This window comes from Neolamprologus brichardi, chromosome 17, assembly GCF_056152115.1.
Source record: "Neolamprologus brichardi isolate AB-2024 chromosome 17, ASM5615211v1, whole genome shotgun sequence".
Taxonomy (NCBI): domain Eukaryota; kingdom Metazoa; phylum Chordata; class Actinopteri; order Cichliformes; family Cichlidae; genus Neolamprologus; species Neolamprologus brichardi.
The window spans coordinates 24,618,446-24,632,807 of NC_142120.1; the positions used below are offsets into that span (position 1 = coordinate 24,618,446).

Below are 14,362 nucleotides of genomic sequence, written 5' to 3' on the forward strand. Positions count from 1 at the left end.
ATTCATTGAACTTGCAAGTGCATTCTTCAATTTTAGGAAGTAATCAAATTGTTGTATAAAGTCCTACAAGTATCCACTAGCTCTCAGTTTTCTTTTGTTTTGTTTTGTGATAAATAATGCATCCTAGGACGTGTGTGTGTGTGTGTGTGTGTGTGTGTGTGTGTGTGTGTGTGTGTGTGTGTGTGTGTGTGTGCGCGCGCGCGCGCGTGTGTGTAAAAATCAATTAATTAATCAACAACACTTAATGACTATCAAGCCACAAGCACAGAGCACAAGAACATTTTCATTCTGTTGATCGGGTGTTCAGAACGTTGCCTTTTATATTTTTTATACAAATGATATTAAGTTGCGAAAATAAATAACTCGAAGCATATTTTAAGCTCATCAACGTATAATTATCTAAAGAATATACTGCTATTATTCTTGTTGATGATCTCAATTAGATTTCAAATTAGTTCTTTCTTCTTTGTTGTTTTAATTCAGGCGATATGTAGGACTTCAATTTCGTGGGTCTTTTTGGGGTCCTAGACGTGGCATTAATAAACAAAGATGGCGGTGGCGTTTACACCTTCGTTGAACTTTACTCTGAATTAAAAACTTTGTAGTCTTAAGTAATTTGAGTATTTCTTACATGTTTCTCGTTAGTCGAGTTGCAAAATGAGCGGTTGGGCCGGTTTTTCAGACGAGGAGCTGCGCAGGATACAGCAAAAGGGTACGCTAACCTTTCTTGCTGCTAGTGAGAGTCGGAACACTCAGCACTTCATTCTGATATTTTATTCCTACTTCTTTTTTTTTAGTAGTAACCATGGTCACGTGTACTTTTCAGACTCTACTGTATCTGCACCTCCAGTCCGGGGTCGAAAACCAGCTTCAGGTAACCGGAGTCGGCAGCAGTTGCAGCGAGAAAGAGCCCTGCAGTCAGCAGCCCAGAAAAACGTAGGAGCCGAGTCACTGGTTCTTTCACGCGAACAACAACTCACCAAACCGTCCCCGAGGGAAGAGCCTAAACCCACAGCCCCGGCGACAACACCCACTGTCAAACAAGAGGTGCAGCAGAAGCCCACTATAATGAAGCACAATGAAAACGACCAACCGACTACAGAAGAAGAAACCCCAGTGGTTAAAGAGCTGGATAAGCAAGAGATTGAATTGTTAGTATGATTTTGTTCTCACGTGCACTGTAAAGATGACAGGTAAACTGACCAATATTTACATAGTAAGTGTAATACCAGGGTAGCAAACATGCCCAAATATGTAAACATAATTGTGTGTTTTCATGCACATGCTGGGCCATTCTGTGCTCTTCTTTGAGACTGTATCACAGTGAACCTAAATATACAAATAGATCCAAAATTTGTTGGGAAAAAACACATTTTTTGCAGTTTTACTACAAAGGATTTTAAAACAATCAAGATGTGATTTCAGCTTTGATTAATAACATTTTTAGAAAAGATTTATCATCAACTGTTTAGAAACCATACCCATTTTTATGCATAGTCCCCCATATTCAAAGGCTCAAAAGCATTTGGCCAAATTTAATTTTAAATATAAGGATAATTTTTAATAACTGGAAACAGTCTTCCTGCATATTTTTATCGGGTCGTCTTTCTGATACAAATTCGTGTTGATTTTACTTAGCCAAAGAATTAATTTTCAGCAGGCTCTTTCAGATGTTTTTTTGGTAAAGTCTACTCTGGTCTTCTTGTTCTTGAATGTAATTAGTAGTAGTAAACCTTTGCATTTCCCCACATAAAAGTACATCTTGATTTTAGATGTTGATAATGATACCCACCTCCTTGGGAGTGTTCTTGACTTTGTTAGAAGTATGCAATGCCCCCTTTATAATGTAGTACCAAATGGGTTATCACGTAACTCCTCTGGCCAGGAAATGTTGACATTGTTGAATGTTGACATTCAATCGTGACATTGATTTGAGATCATAACAACGGACTCTAGTTAATACATCTTTTAAAATAAAAGTCTGGGAAAGTTTTTCATATATAAAGCTAAAATTTCACAGCAATCATTATATATGTCATTGGGTTTCAGAGACAGTCCTGCGGAAAATGTTCCAAAAAGATTGGTAGCTGAAATTATCCTTCTGTTAAATCCATTAAAATAAATTGAAGATCTGTGCTTTGGTCACATGCAGATCATTTGATCCAAAATCCACTGTGGTGTTGTACAAAGAGAAAACTGATTTAAAGAAAATCTCACTTTGTCCTATAAATTATGGACCTAACTGTAATTCTATACATTTGGTTTCTAGCAGTGCTTTGTATCATTAATGTGTGTTGTGGTTTTGCGTGTATCTGCAGTCTATCTGGGTGAGAAACAAAACTTTAACTTACCAGAGTAGATGGCTCCTCTCTGCCCTACTTTGCTGCTGGATGCATAGCACTCATCAGTGGTGTATCAATGTTTAGTTAATGTTCTAGTCAAACATAAAAGTGATGGTTGTGGAAAATAAACGCCTGTGCTTCTGTATAGACAAATCATTGGAAATTATTGATTTCCGTACTTCCAGGACACAGGACTTGTCAGGGTATCCTGTCATTGTAACAGTGGCTGTGGATCCTTTGGTTCCTGTGGATTTCCAAAATATGGCCTCTATGGAACAGACTTGTTTCAGATTTGGAACAGATTTAGATGTGTGTAGTTTGGGAGACCTGTAAAAACTCTGGGTTCTTTGTCCTGCTCCTTTAACGCTTCCTGAGGAGTGTCTTTTGCACTGTAAGCGTTGAACTTTCTTGCAGAAGCAGGACGATTTTGCTAGGGACTGTTGTTCTCATGGAGGGTGTGGGGCCTTGGTTGGTGGGGGATGTGGATCAAAGTGATATCCACAAGAATGATGCATGATTCTTTTGGTTATCTTTGGCTGTCAAAGCAAGCATATTATATGATGCATGTGATTTGAGTGCTGTATAAATGACAGTACTGTCGGTCTTGTACACATGTTGCTCACATTTCATTAAATTCATGCATACTACCTCAGCACTGTCCACATCTTACTCAGTTTCCCTCTGGGATGAATAAGGTTTCTCTGATTCAGATTCTGATCTGCACCAGATACTTGGAAAAAACAGAATCAGAATATCAACACACAGTGATTAAAATCTTACAAATAATAATTTGCCAAACCCATACCATAGGGTGCTGTTGTGTTTGTAAATTGGAACAATTTTGAAAGACACTGCTCCTTTCATAATCCTGATGTTTTTTGTTTGGTCTTTCTGAGATGAAATGGCAAATGCATTTGTTTAAATTCTCATTTTGTGTGATGGCAGACGGGAAAAGACGCGTCTGGAGCAACTTCAGCAAGAGCAAAAAATCATCGAAGAGAGGAACAAACGGAAGAAAGCTCTGCTGGCAAAAACTATCGCTGAGAAGTAAGTGTGTATATATAGTTTCATTCTTTTGATAATTGTTATGAACACAGAGGCTCAAAAGAGGCCCCCTTTAAATATCACTAGAGTAACAAGTCAACATGATGAATATAAATGTGCCTCAAAACTGCAACGATTAAGGTCAAGACAAAAAAACAATATGTGTGAATGGTTTATTATTTTCCACAGATCCAAACAGACTCAGGAAGAGACTGTAAAGCTAAAGAGAATCCAGAAAGAGCTGCAAGCCCTCGATGACATGGTGTCTTGTGACATTGGCATCCTGAGAGGAAAGATAGAGCAAGCCAGTTGGGACTACACAGCTGCAAGGTAGCCTTAACATCAGGAAAAAATATAAAAGAAAGTGTTCAGTAAACCTTTTTCCACAGCTGATGTGAATTTGTCACAATATTAAAAGCACAGATGTGTTTTTAATGACTTCATGGCCCACCAGTACACTTATGCCCAAGTCACACCTGGTAGCTGTGATGCAATCACATTATTTAGGTCACACCTTAGGTATTAAAATGCATCCACACATGCATGTCAGTTGACCAGTTGAAGTGTCACTCTCCACTAGGGATGAATATTGACAAAAATTTCCTTGATCCCAATGCAAGTGGCTGAAAATAAACATGGAAGTGTCAAAACTGCAGTTCCTCCATTCAGCTGTTTTTGTTCAACTGCTTATCACCTGACAGTAACTCTGCGCTACAGACCATCCAAGAATTTTGTGCTAGTTTTTCCTGAGTGAATTTTTAATGATTTTTATTGGTCTTCTACATCGTGCTGATTAGCAGGACTGTGTATGTGAACCTTTGTAGTGAATCTGCACAGTTTAAAAAGGCAGACTGCTAAGTAAACTTGTTAGTGTTATCCCTCGAAGCTTGGTTTAGCAGTCCACCATCTGATCTAAATACAGGCAGTCCTGGCTTTCAGATAAATCATCATGGAAACAGCCATAATACAAGTGTCGATGATTCAAAATGCAGAGTCTGAATTGGTGGGAGATGTTACAGTGACTTTGTTTTTCTTTTTGATACAGTATGGATATCAGTGCCATTGTGGTTATATTTCAGATTGTTGTAGACCATCAAAGGTTGTTTTTAATGTAAACGCTTCATATGGGGCAATCGTGGCTCAAGAGTTGGCAGTTGGTCTTGTAATCGGAAGGTTTCCGGTTCGAGCCCTGGCTTGGACAGTCTCGGTCGTTGTGTCCTTGGGCAAGACGCTTCACCCATTACCTACTGGTGGTGGTCAGAGGGCCCGGTGGCGCCAGTGTCCGGCAGCCTCGCCTCTGTCAGTGCACCCCAGGGTGGCTGTGGCTACAATGTAGCTTCCCATCACCAGTGTGTGAATGGGTGGATGACTGGATGTGTAAAGTGCTTTGGGGTCCTTAGGGACTAGTAAAGCGCTATACAAATATAGGCCATTTACCATTTCATTTATTCTTTGCCCCGAGTCAGATCTATATATGACACAGTGATGAGAGTGGAGAAAAATGCTGTGTGAAACAGCCATTGGAGCCTTAGCGTCACGTTGATGTTCTTCCTGGAGCCTCTCCGAAAACCGTTTCTGCTGTCATTCAATTTGTTGAACAGTAACTCCTAAGGGGTGTGTTGCTTTTTATTGCTTTTATTTTCAAAAGTATAAATTCTTGCTAGTACAGGCTGTGCTTTGAAACCATAGAAACACTGCCCCCTACAGTACTCATGTAACCTTTCACAATATATGCGCCATGCAGAGGACAGAACAGCTAAAATCATGATTCATTTATCATGAAATACAGGAAGTTAAACCTGTATCTTGTATTATGATGTTTTACTTTCCCATTGTAAACAGTCTTCTGTCCTGTGATATGGTAACTCTGTATTTGACCTAGTTCATGAAGCTGCAGTCTGTCATGTAGTGACATTAACCCTGTATCATTACAGGTGTTTGTATAATGAAAAGACAACCCCGACCTTCACACACTCGGTACACTGGATTCTGTTATGATTATGCTGATTTAGTCAGTTGTTCAGATGTTGCTGAGATGCAACATAATAGCTAGAGGTGAAATTTGATTTTTGGAAATGTTTGGCATCATCTGGTTTGTTACCACAGTGTTTCCAAACACCATGTGGTCTTCTGTCCTTTGCAATTAAAACAATATTTCTGCATTCAGACATTCTGAGAGAATAAGCATCTGCTCTCAGCATGTTACGAGACACTGCCAGTACAGTCGGTTTTAGTTCAGTCACCAACTGTGCATGTCATTTTTTTGCATTCATTGAAGTGCACGGTGTTCCAGACCTAATAAGCACCAAATGAAAGAAAATTTTAAAAAAAACTAAAGTATATGCAAGCACTGCTGAATTGACCTTTTTGTTAGTTGCTGAATAACTAAAGTGTGTGTGTGTGTGTGTGTGTGTGTGTGTGTGTGTGTGTGTGTGTGTGTGTGTAGTTTCTAAACATTAATTTTAACAAACTTCATCATCAAACAAATCACCATCTTTTCACAGTCCATGAACTCTGGTCTCCAGTATTTGTCAGTTCCAGTATCAGTGATTGCATTCTGTGAAGACATGCCCTCACTGTGCCTCTGGGTGACTAGCGTGTATTGGTACAGTTAGATGGCTAGGGTAAGGCAGAATGGAAGACGGTCTTCACGAAATGTGGGAGAGGAAAATAACTAATGCTGTGTGCTGTGACACAGAGAGCAGAGAACGTAAGCTCTGTTCCCAAAATGGAGCAAAATGGAGAAACTTTTGATTAAGCAGGCTTTTGATATTTACTCACTAAATGAAGAGTTCAGTAAGAATTGAAGTTATTAGTTACTGCGTTAACTTTATTTACTTTAGTCCATTATTTAATGTCACTATTAACAATAACAACTGTTTTAGATGAATTGTTAAGAAATTACTACTTTTACTACTGTATACATATACAAGTCTTTGACTTCCATTCATCCATCCATTTGTGTTCCTAAGTGGTTAAGGTTTGACAAAAAGCAGAAAGAACAAATGAACACTTTTCCTAACACATTGGTCATATTACCAAGGATATTTGGTCATAGCACTTATGAAATATAAATAAACAGGCATACTTGGATCTTTTTCAGCACATATTCTAAATAAAATAAAACGATTACTTATTCGTCAAGGAAATTGAGCTCAAAAACAGCATATCATTTCTGAGTGTACTGTTTTGATCCTCTTCATGTTTCTTAGTCATTTTCTTCTCTTATTTCTCCACAGAAAGCGTTATGAGAGGGCAGAAGCTGAATACGTGATAGCCAAGCTGGACCTTCACAAGAAAACGGAGGTGAAGGAACAGCTGACGGAGCATCTCTGCGCCATCATCCAGCAAAATGAGCTGCGCAAAGCCCACAAGCTGGAGGAACTGATGCAGCAGCTACAGCTTCAGGCTTCTGAAGAGGAGCTGGAGAGGCAAAACGAAGAGGAGAGGAGAAACTTAGAGATGCAGAAAGACGTGAAAAAGGAAAATGGCTCTGTGGAGAGTCAGGAGGTAAAGGTGGAATCAACTAAAAATTGTGGACCTAAGGAGAAAGAGACTGTGAAGGAAGAGACTGGAGATTCTGAGCAAGACTGTAAAACACTAGAAAACTGTCTTCAGAGTGAATCTGTGGCTGTGTCGTGAGGCAATCTTAATCTGTTATGTGCTCTATAAATATCTGTTATATACTGATGGGTGACAAATTGAACAAAGATGTTGTATCAAGTGTCTGTATCAAGGTGTTGACCATCACATGTGGGCAGAACAGCTGATGAGATTGTGGCGATCACTGCCACACCTCAGTCTAAAATCTGTCTGACTGTTGAGGCCAGAGCACACGAGTCACGTCGTTGTTATCATCTAGTTAAACATGGCATTTACATCAAATAACTTTGTACTGTAACTATGACAGAAAAATATTCCCCACAGCATAGTATGCCTGTTTAAAATCAATACTTATTTTATTTTTTATTTTTAAAATTACAACTTTACACTGACGAGACAGACTGATCGCTAGCAAAGCATCGTTTCCAGATAGACAAAGGTGAGGGGGAAAGACACAATACAAAGTGAAAAACACTTACAACATGATTCTCCAGCTGATAACTTTTCCATGTTGGCATCCTTGACAGCCTTGGTTAATACAGAAGAAGCATCGTTATGTTTTGGGTTGTATTTTTGTTTTAAAAAGTCACAGCTCATAGAAAGCTGTATGTTACTAACACGATTGGTTAGTCTGAAAAACTCATGTAGCGAAAGCTCGAACATCTGGTCTGATTTCTGGTGTTATGTGTTTCACACATTTTTTTAAATTATTTTTTGTGAGGCTGCTTCTATTTAATTGTTTAAACATTGAGAACTTTACCTCCTTTTGCTAAATAAAGAGTTTGTAGAACATTAATATATCGGGCTTGAGAAACGTGAGTACTGTATTCCCGCTGGCTTTGAGTGAAATATTTAAAGCAATAGACTGGCCAGAGTCGTGTTCAGTTGCTGGGTAAATCGAAGGGTATCTTGTAGCTGTTATCTTCAGGTGTGCACTTTTATGTTTGTGTGTGCTTAAAAAGCAAAGTCCTCTTCTTCCAAACATGGTTTTCCATCACATCTCTGAGCATGGGTCGAATTCAGAAGATGAGTGTTTTTGATTGTTGTGTCTTTGTGGTAAAAGTGGAAGGACTGGTTGTGTTTACTTTGCAGAAAGCCGGCGTTTCATGCATATGGAGTGAGGCATTAATCATTAATCCCTTTCTGTTCCGAATACAAACTGTCGTGACTTATGTGTTGTAGATGACGCTATTTGCTGGTGCTGGGCTTGTATTTCACAAAGCTAGAACTCTTGTCAGTTCAGCTAAGGAGCAGTGGGCTTGCACGGTAAGGTGATATCTGTTAATGTATGCTCTCAGCTGCATGTGCTTCTGCATACTCCAAGCTTATCTTTTCTCTTAGCGTACATTTTTGACAGCGTGTCAGAAAATGTATAAGAATCTAATGTAAATGTAAATCTATGTAAGGGAAAATGACCAAAGTCTGATTCATTTGTGTGTTCAGAAAAATACATAAAGGCTATTTAAATGGGGTAAAAAAAAATTTTAAAACGTCATATTTTAGAGATGTACAAAAGGGTAATATTTTACTAAAATAAACTTTTTTTAAATTGAAAATTTCCATTTGTATTTTCTTTGCGTTCATCTTTTTTGTTAGAAGGTTATCTACAGAACTGAAGCTTGCTGTGTGGGAAGGAATTTACACTGTGACCACTTTGGGTCTCCAATCGCTTTCTCAAAGTTTTTCAAAGTGCAGTGTTTTTGTATACTGCTTTGAGATTTTACAGCTCCCCGGTCACATCTGGCTGTCTGAAGGGGAGACCGTAAAAGCAGCTTTTTAATTAGTCGGAAGGTTTAAGTTCACAGAAGGAGAGTGACCACCGTCCGTCTGTCCCTGTAGAACCTCTTGGATTCTGTTCCCAATTACCCAAATGAACTAAAACAGATTATTATGTCATTTTGTTGAGCATCCATTTAAAAATAAAATGTAATCTAGTATACTCTCATATAGGCTACATAACTTGGCTATTTTAAATTGTGCATTTCAGGAGTATTGTAATTTTATGCAACTTCATACTTCTATACCGATCTTTATTACTATATTTAAGAGAAAGACATTGTGATTTTTAATCCACATAAATGACTCCCCTGATTCACACTATGTGCACATAAAAATGTCTGTCATGTCACTTTGGTCTGCAGTAGAGCCTAGAATATCCTTAAAGTACTGTTTTCAAAGGTAATCGCTAGGATAAATGCCGTTTTCAAATATGTCCTAAGTCACAGCTCTTTATCTGTAAAACTGAACTGACTCTTACAGACTTTAGAAATGTAGCTCAACTTGGACCGGCTGCAACATTAAATGCTGCTTCCATCTATATGAGTAGCTGTGGCAACATGAGAGGGTTGGTTAGTCTGAAACGCTGTCACATACCAAAAGCTTGCAAAAAACATCCGGTCTGATTTGTAGTTTGTGTAGTCACTCAGTCAGATCGTTTGATCTTTCCAGGGTGGGCATTTCACACAAGTAAAAATGACAGAAATAACCAGAATATACAGTAACTTTAGCAGCATGAATGCAACCATTTGGCATGCAATGCACAAGTCAGATTTAGAGGACTTTATAATATCCACTTGCTCTGTGTACTGAAGGAATCACAGCACAAATATGACTCTAGTTTAGTCACACACAGAAACATGAGAATCAGAGCACACCTGACACAAACACGGTCCCTGTAGAATCTCATGACTGTTTAAAATTTCTGCCCTTCCATCTTTTAACTAATATTCAATAAGTTTTGCACTAGAAAGCAACTATATGATAAAAAAACAAACAAACATGTATGTTAACACGGCAAAATACTTTTGTTTTCAGCTATTTTATTTTATTCTGCGGCTGCTTTTATTAACGTTTCTTCTATTTTTATTGACAATGTTAGACTTTACATTCTCCCATATGCTCAAAAATAATATTGTTTATTCTACATTCGATTCATCACTCCTGCAGCTTTAGTCTAAAAGTGTTGCAGTCCTTCCAGATAACTCCGAAGGGGACTCCCTGTGAAAGGAAATGTGTTCTGAATTATGACAAAGAAAAATGAGAAGATGCAGGCAGCGCAGATTAAGGCATCCAACGGGGCTTCAATCTACAGCAATCGCTTGTACATTGGAAATACATATGTGTGAGAGAGAGTGTGTGTGTTGGGTCCTGAGTCGGACTTCAGAGAGCAGAGGGTTTATAAAGTAAAGTGTGATTTATGTGGCGCTGCCGTCCCTCGACAGGTCGAGAAAGACCCTGAAACCCGAGAAGTCCGGCAGCCACAGAGAAACGGGGGTGGGGGGTGGGGGGAAATCAAGTTTTCTTAAAAATATCAGCCATCTGGACGAGCCGGACTTCACCTCCACGCAGAGTGAACTCTGAACTCAACCTCAGTACCACGGCACAAGATAAGCATGTGTGCCATCAACGTTTTTGAGCGGAAACGGTGTTTTATACGGGATCTCCTCCTTATTCTGTTAACGATCTGCTCTGGAAATTAAGAAACTAACCAGAAAATGAAACAAATGTCACTTCTGTTTCTGAATTTTAAATATTTGAGCCGAATTAATGCTCAGGATCCCGCCAGTAGATTCAATCTTTGTAAATGTGAACCATAGAGTTGAAATCGTGCTGTGCCTGTTTCAGCTACACTTTCAAAGAAATCTTTCGACAAGGCTGTTTTACTTTAAAAGGAAAAGAAATTTATTTCAGGGGAGAAAGAAATAAAAATAAACTCATTTATTAAAACAAATAGTCATATGCATTTATATATCAAATGAAATTAGTCACCCTAACTTTAAACAAAGACGAATTAAATCTTAAACACATAAATATCGGACCCAAGACTTTATGAGGAGAAGTAGTTATTTATTTACACAGTATGTCTTATGATGATGAGTTCTAAAGAGTCCCTGGTTGCAGGCTGTTCCGAGCGGTTTCTGGGGCTTTGTAATAATGAGAATCAGCGCGGCCGAATTAATCTCACACGGCCACTTGTTCTGTAAACTCTCCGTGTTGTTTTAATCAGGAGCAGATTTGCTTTTTTATGTCGGAACACCACAGACCGTTTACAGTTACAACAGTGCTGCATGTGAGCCGCCTGCAACAATGGAGAGAGCAGCGGAACAAAACCAGTCATAAAATATAAAGAGGGGACACATACATGAAGTACATTTACTCGCAATTACGCGCAATTACTGTTACACCGCGTTTATCTGACAGCTGGAGTTACTTTGCACATTCCAAATGGAGATAAAGTTATTGTTTATGGCTGTTTGTGCGCGAACGTCTTTTATCGCCATCAAAGTCTGGAATATTCTATATTTTCATACAAAGCTCGAGGGTTTTTTGCCGTCTGTTCCTCACTAGGCACTTTATGTTGTATAGTTGTGTTTTTTTTTTTATTTAAACACATTGCTTATTTAAGCAATATTATCCATTCGTGATCTCATAATAGGAAAATCAGCATTACGACATATAAACGCATAAATGAATAGAATGCGTGAAGTTCAGCCTAGTAGGCCTAAATGTTATGTTTTGAAATGCAATATCAGAAGTACTCGAGCAAATAACACATTTTCCTTATTTTCTGTGCGCTTAAGACGATAACAGGGTCAGATGATTTGCACAGTTCTGGGGTCTTTGGTTATTGATCTATCACCATTCCTACTTAAACCCCGATAGCTGTCTCTGAAAACTGTAATCAGTTTAGAATCTGTGTGAGAGAGCCGCAGCGGTCGGTACGCGAGGAGAAATCCCGGTGCAGCCGCTGCAATCAGGCGGCGTGCAGGGGGTGGGCGTGTGTGCAACATATGGTTCCCTGCACAGGATGTAAAGAGTCAACAAGGAGGCCATTTACTCCCAATTAGGGAAATAAAACAGGACAGGGGCCAAAACGCTACTCCAATCAGCACCAGGGGTCACTGGACAGCGGCGGCGGCGGGCCGGGCCCCTCATCATCATCATCATCCTCAGCCCGGGGCCAAGGCTACACAGAGGGACTGAGCTAATGCACAATGAGCAGACAAAGAAAACACATTACGACCAAGAGGGGGGTTTTGGTTTAAATCTGTATATTTTGACTGGCAAGTAGTGGAAGAAGTGCATGGGCCCAAAATGACAGAATACAGTATTAATATTATTACTGCGCATTCTAAGTACATGTTGCAGAATTCACACAGTGCACGAGTGATTTGATTTGACTAGCTGTAACTGCTATATTTGCATTTAAATTGTTTCTGTGCAAATAAAGAGAAAACATTTGTGGAATGACACTCTTATGAGACTGTCCGTTTTTGTATAAGGTGCAACATTTTCCACGTTTTGATCTTAGTATTCAGATGATCTTTTTTTGGTTGCTTATTTTAAAAACATTTATACACTGTAAGTGACATGATGCACTGTTTTCTCCAAGTTCAATAACAATCTAATGAACTAAACAAAAGCAGCAAAGTTCAGTTTGGAGATATGACTTTATTTATATAAATGGAAAATATCACAAAACCTGAAAAATAAATCCAATACACAACCAAACTAACATCAGCATATAAGTCACTGTATTTTTCTATGCCTATGTATTTACAATGCGTATGCATTGCTAATATTTAGGTCGTGTCATCTGTGAATTCTGAAAATTAATTTAATGGAATCCATCAATGTACAGCTTGCGGCTCAATTCTAACTATTATAGAAGTATAATTTCTTTTTGACATTAATTTTGGATTCTGAAAGTGGTTGTTTTTAACATTACATATTAAAAAGTTCATCAACCAGAATCTGTCATATTTGTTCTGTATTTTCTTGTGTGTGGATGGAAGCCTTATAGAGTGCAGATGCAGGCTGAAGATTGAAAATTAACAAGTCAAACAAAAAATATGATAGAATAGTTCAAGGGAAAGAACATGTTTAGACATGCTTCATAAAGACTTTTTCACTTTTCCTCCACCAACTGCAAAACAGTGCAAACTCTAATTATCCCTCCACACACTTTCAGTTCTGACATAAAATAGAGAGTAAAGTTTCAGGAGTCTGTGATCAGGTTGCACTCAAACATCACCAAAACACGTTTTGTGAAACTTTGCATTAATTTATGACCATTCCTGTTTTTGGCTTGTGCACAGCCCTAAGATTTGTGAGATGCACTTTATTGAAGTTAAATCTGAGCCCAGAAGTTGCCTGTCAAACTCAAACAGATGATGTAACACATCATGTAAAAAAGCACACACACACACACACACACACACACACACATACACACAAAACCACTTGAAGCTTGTAATTAACTGTTGGTTGTGATTTTGGGAATAAAGAAAGTCACATTAATGTAGAATAAATACAAAAAAGTGTTGCAACAAGAACACTGAAATGGAGAGCATACATTTTTTGTATTCATATGGTAATGTTAAACTTGGTTAGGCATGTTTTTTTTTTTTAAACAGTCTCATTAAAGAAGTGCTTATACTGGTATGACGTGATCACAACACTTGGGCTATACTACATCTTGGAATTCATTTATGACTGAATATCTCTGACTTTGATGGCCTATGTTCCTGTTTTGGGCAGTTCTGTCAGTCTGTCAGCTATGTTAGAATGCACAGACTGATACAATGATATTTATTGGAAACATTAAATACGTGCAAGGTATTGAATGAAGCTGAAATAAGTGGAATACTCATTTTTGTATTTGAACCATGTTATCATTTGTCTCTGAAGTGCTTTAAATGTGTTTGAGGCTTGGTGTTTTTAGATTATGATCCATTCATATATTAAACCCGTATATTGTAACAGCAAAATAATGTGCACAAATAAATCATTTGCAAAGTACTTTTGTGCTAACCCTGATACTGATTTCTAAACCATTTCAGCCACGTGCAAAGATTTTTCCTGCTAACATCACTTCTGCAGGATGGCATATTCGTCTCAGAGATGTTTGGACATTTCGATTTGCCACAGACAAACTGTAGCAGCCAGGGCAAACAAGTCACTTTCACATTGAGCTCAGAACAAAGACTAGGGGCCCTGAATGAGAACACTGAGCTTGAGTCATGGGGAGGCCTTTTCCCCCCATTTTTCATTCTTTCTTTTTTTTTTCTTCTTCTTCTTTTTTTTTCCTTAGCTGGCACCAGAATCGACTTGTAGCCATGAAAAGCGAATCTGGGGGAAAGCTAATGATGAAAAAGTCTACTCTATCCCTGTGCCTTCATTAAATACATGGAAAGAGCGAGCGAGGCACATCTGGATTCAATCGGTGGCCCTTTGATGGCATCAAGTGTTCTTTTCCCAGATCAGGGGCTGGAAGCTACAGGACGTCTATGGCACCTCAGAGCCTAGAGTCAACTCTTGCCATCTGAATACATGACCCCACTGCCATAACTGGGTGGCTGTGGTTCGTGAGG

At 38.7% G+C, this 14,362-nt stretch overlaps 1 protein-coding gene across 1 annotated transcript; it reads left to right on the forward strand.

Moving 5' to 3' along the window:
• Positions 1-535: 535 nt before the first annotated feature.
• On the forward strand, positions 536-8,522 carry gorab (golgin, rab6-interacting). Its single transcript, XM_006803611.3, has 5 exons — positions 536-712; positions 827-1,151; positions 3,288-3,389; positions 3,576-3,716; positions 6,626-8,522. Exons 1-5 carry the CDS (start codon positions 658-660, stop codon positions 7,026-7,028), a joined length of 1,026 nt encoding a protein of 341 aa, XP_006803674.2. The 5' UTR covers positions 536-657; the 3' UTR covers positions 7,029-8,522.
• The last annotated feature ends 5,840 nt before the right edge of the window (positions 8,523-14,362 follow it).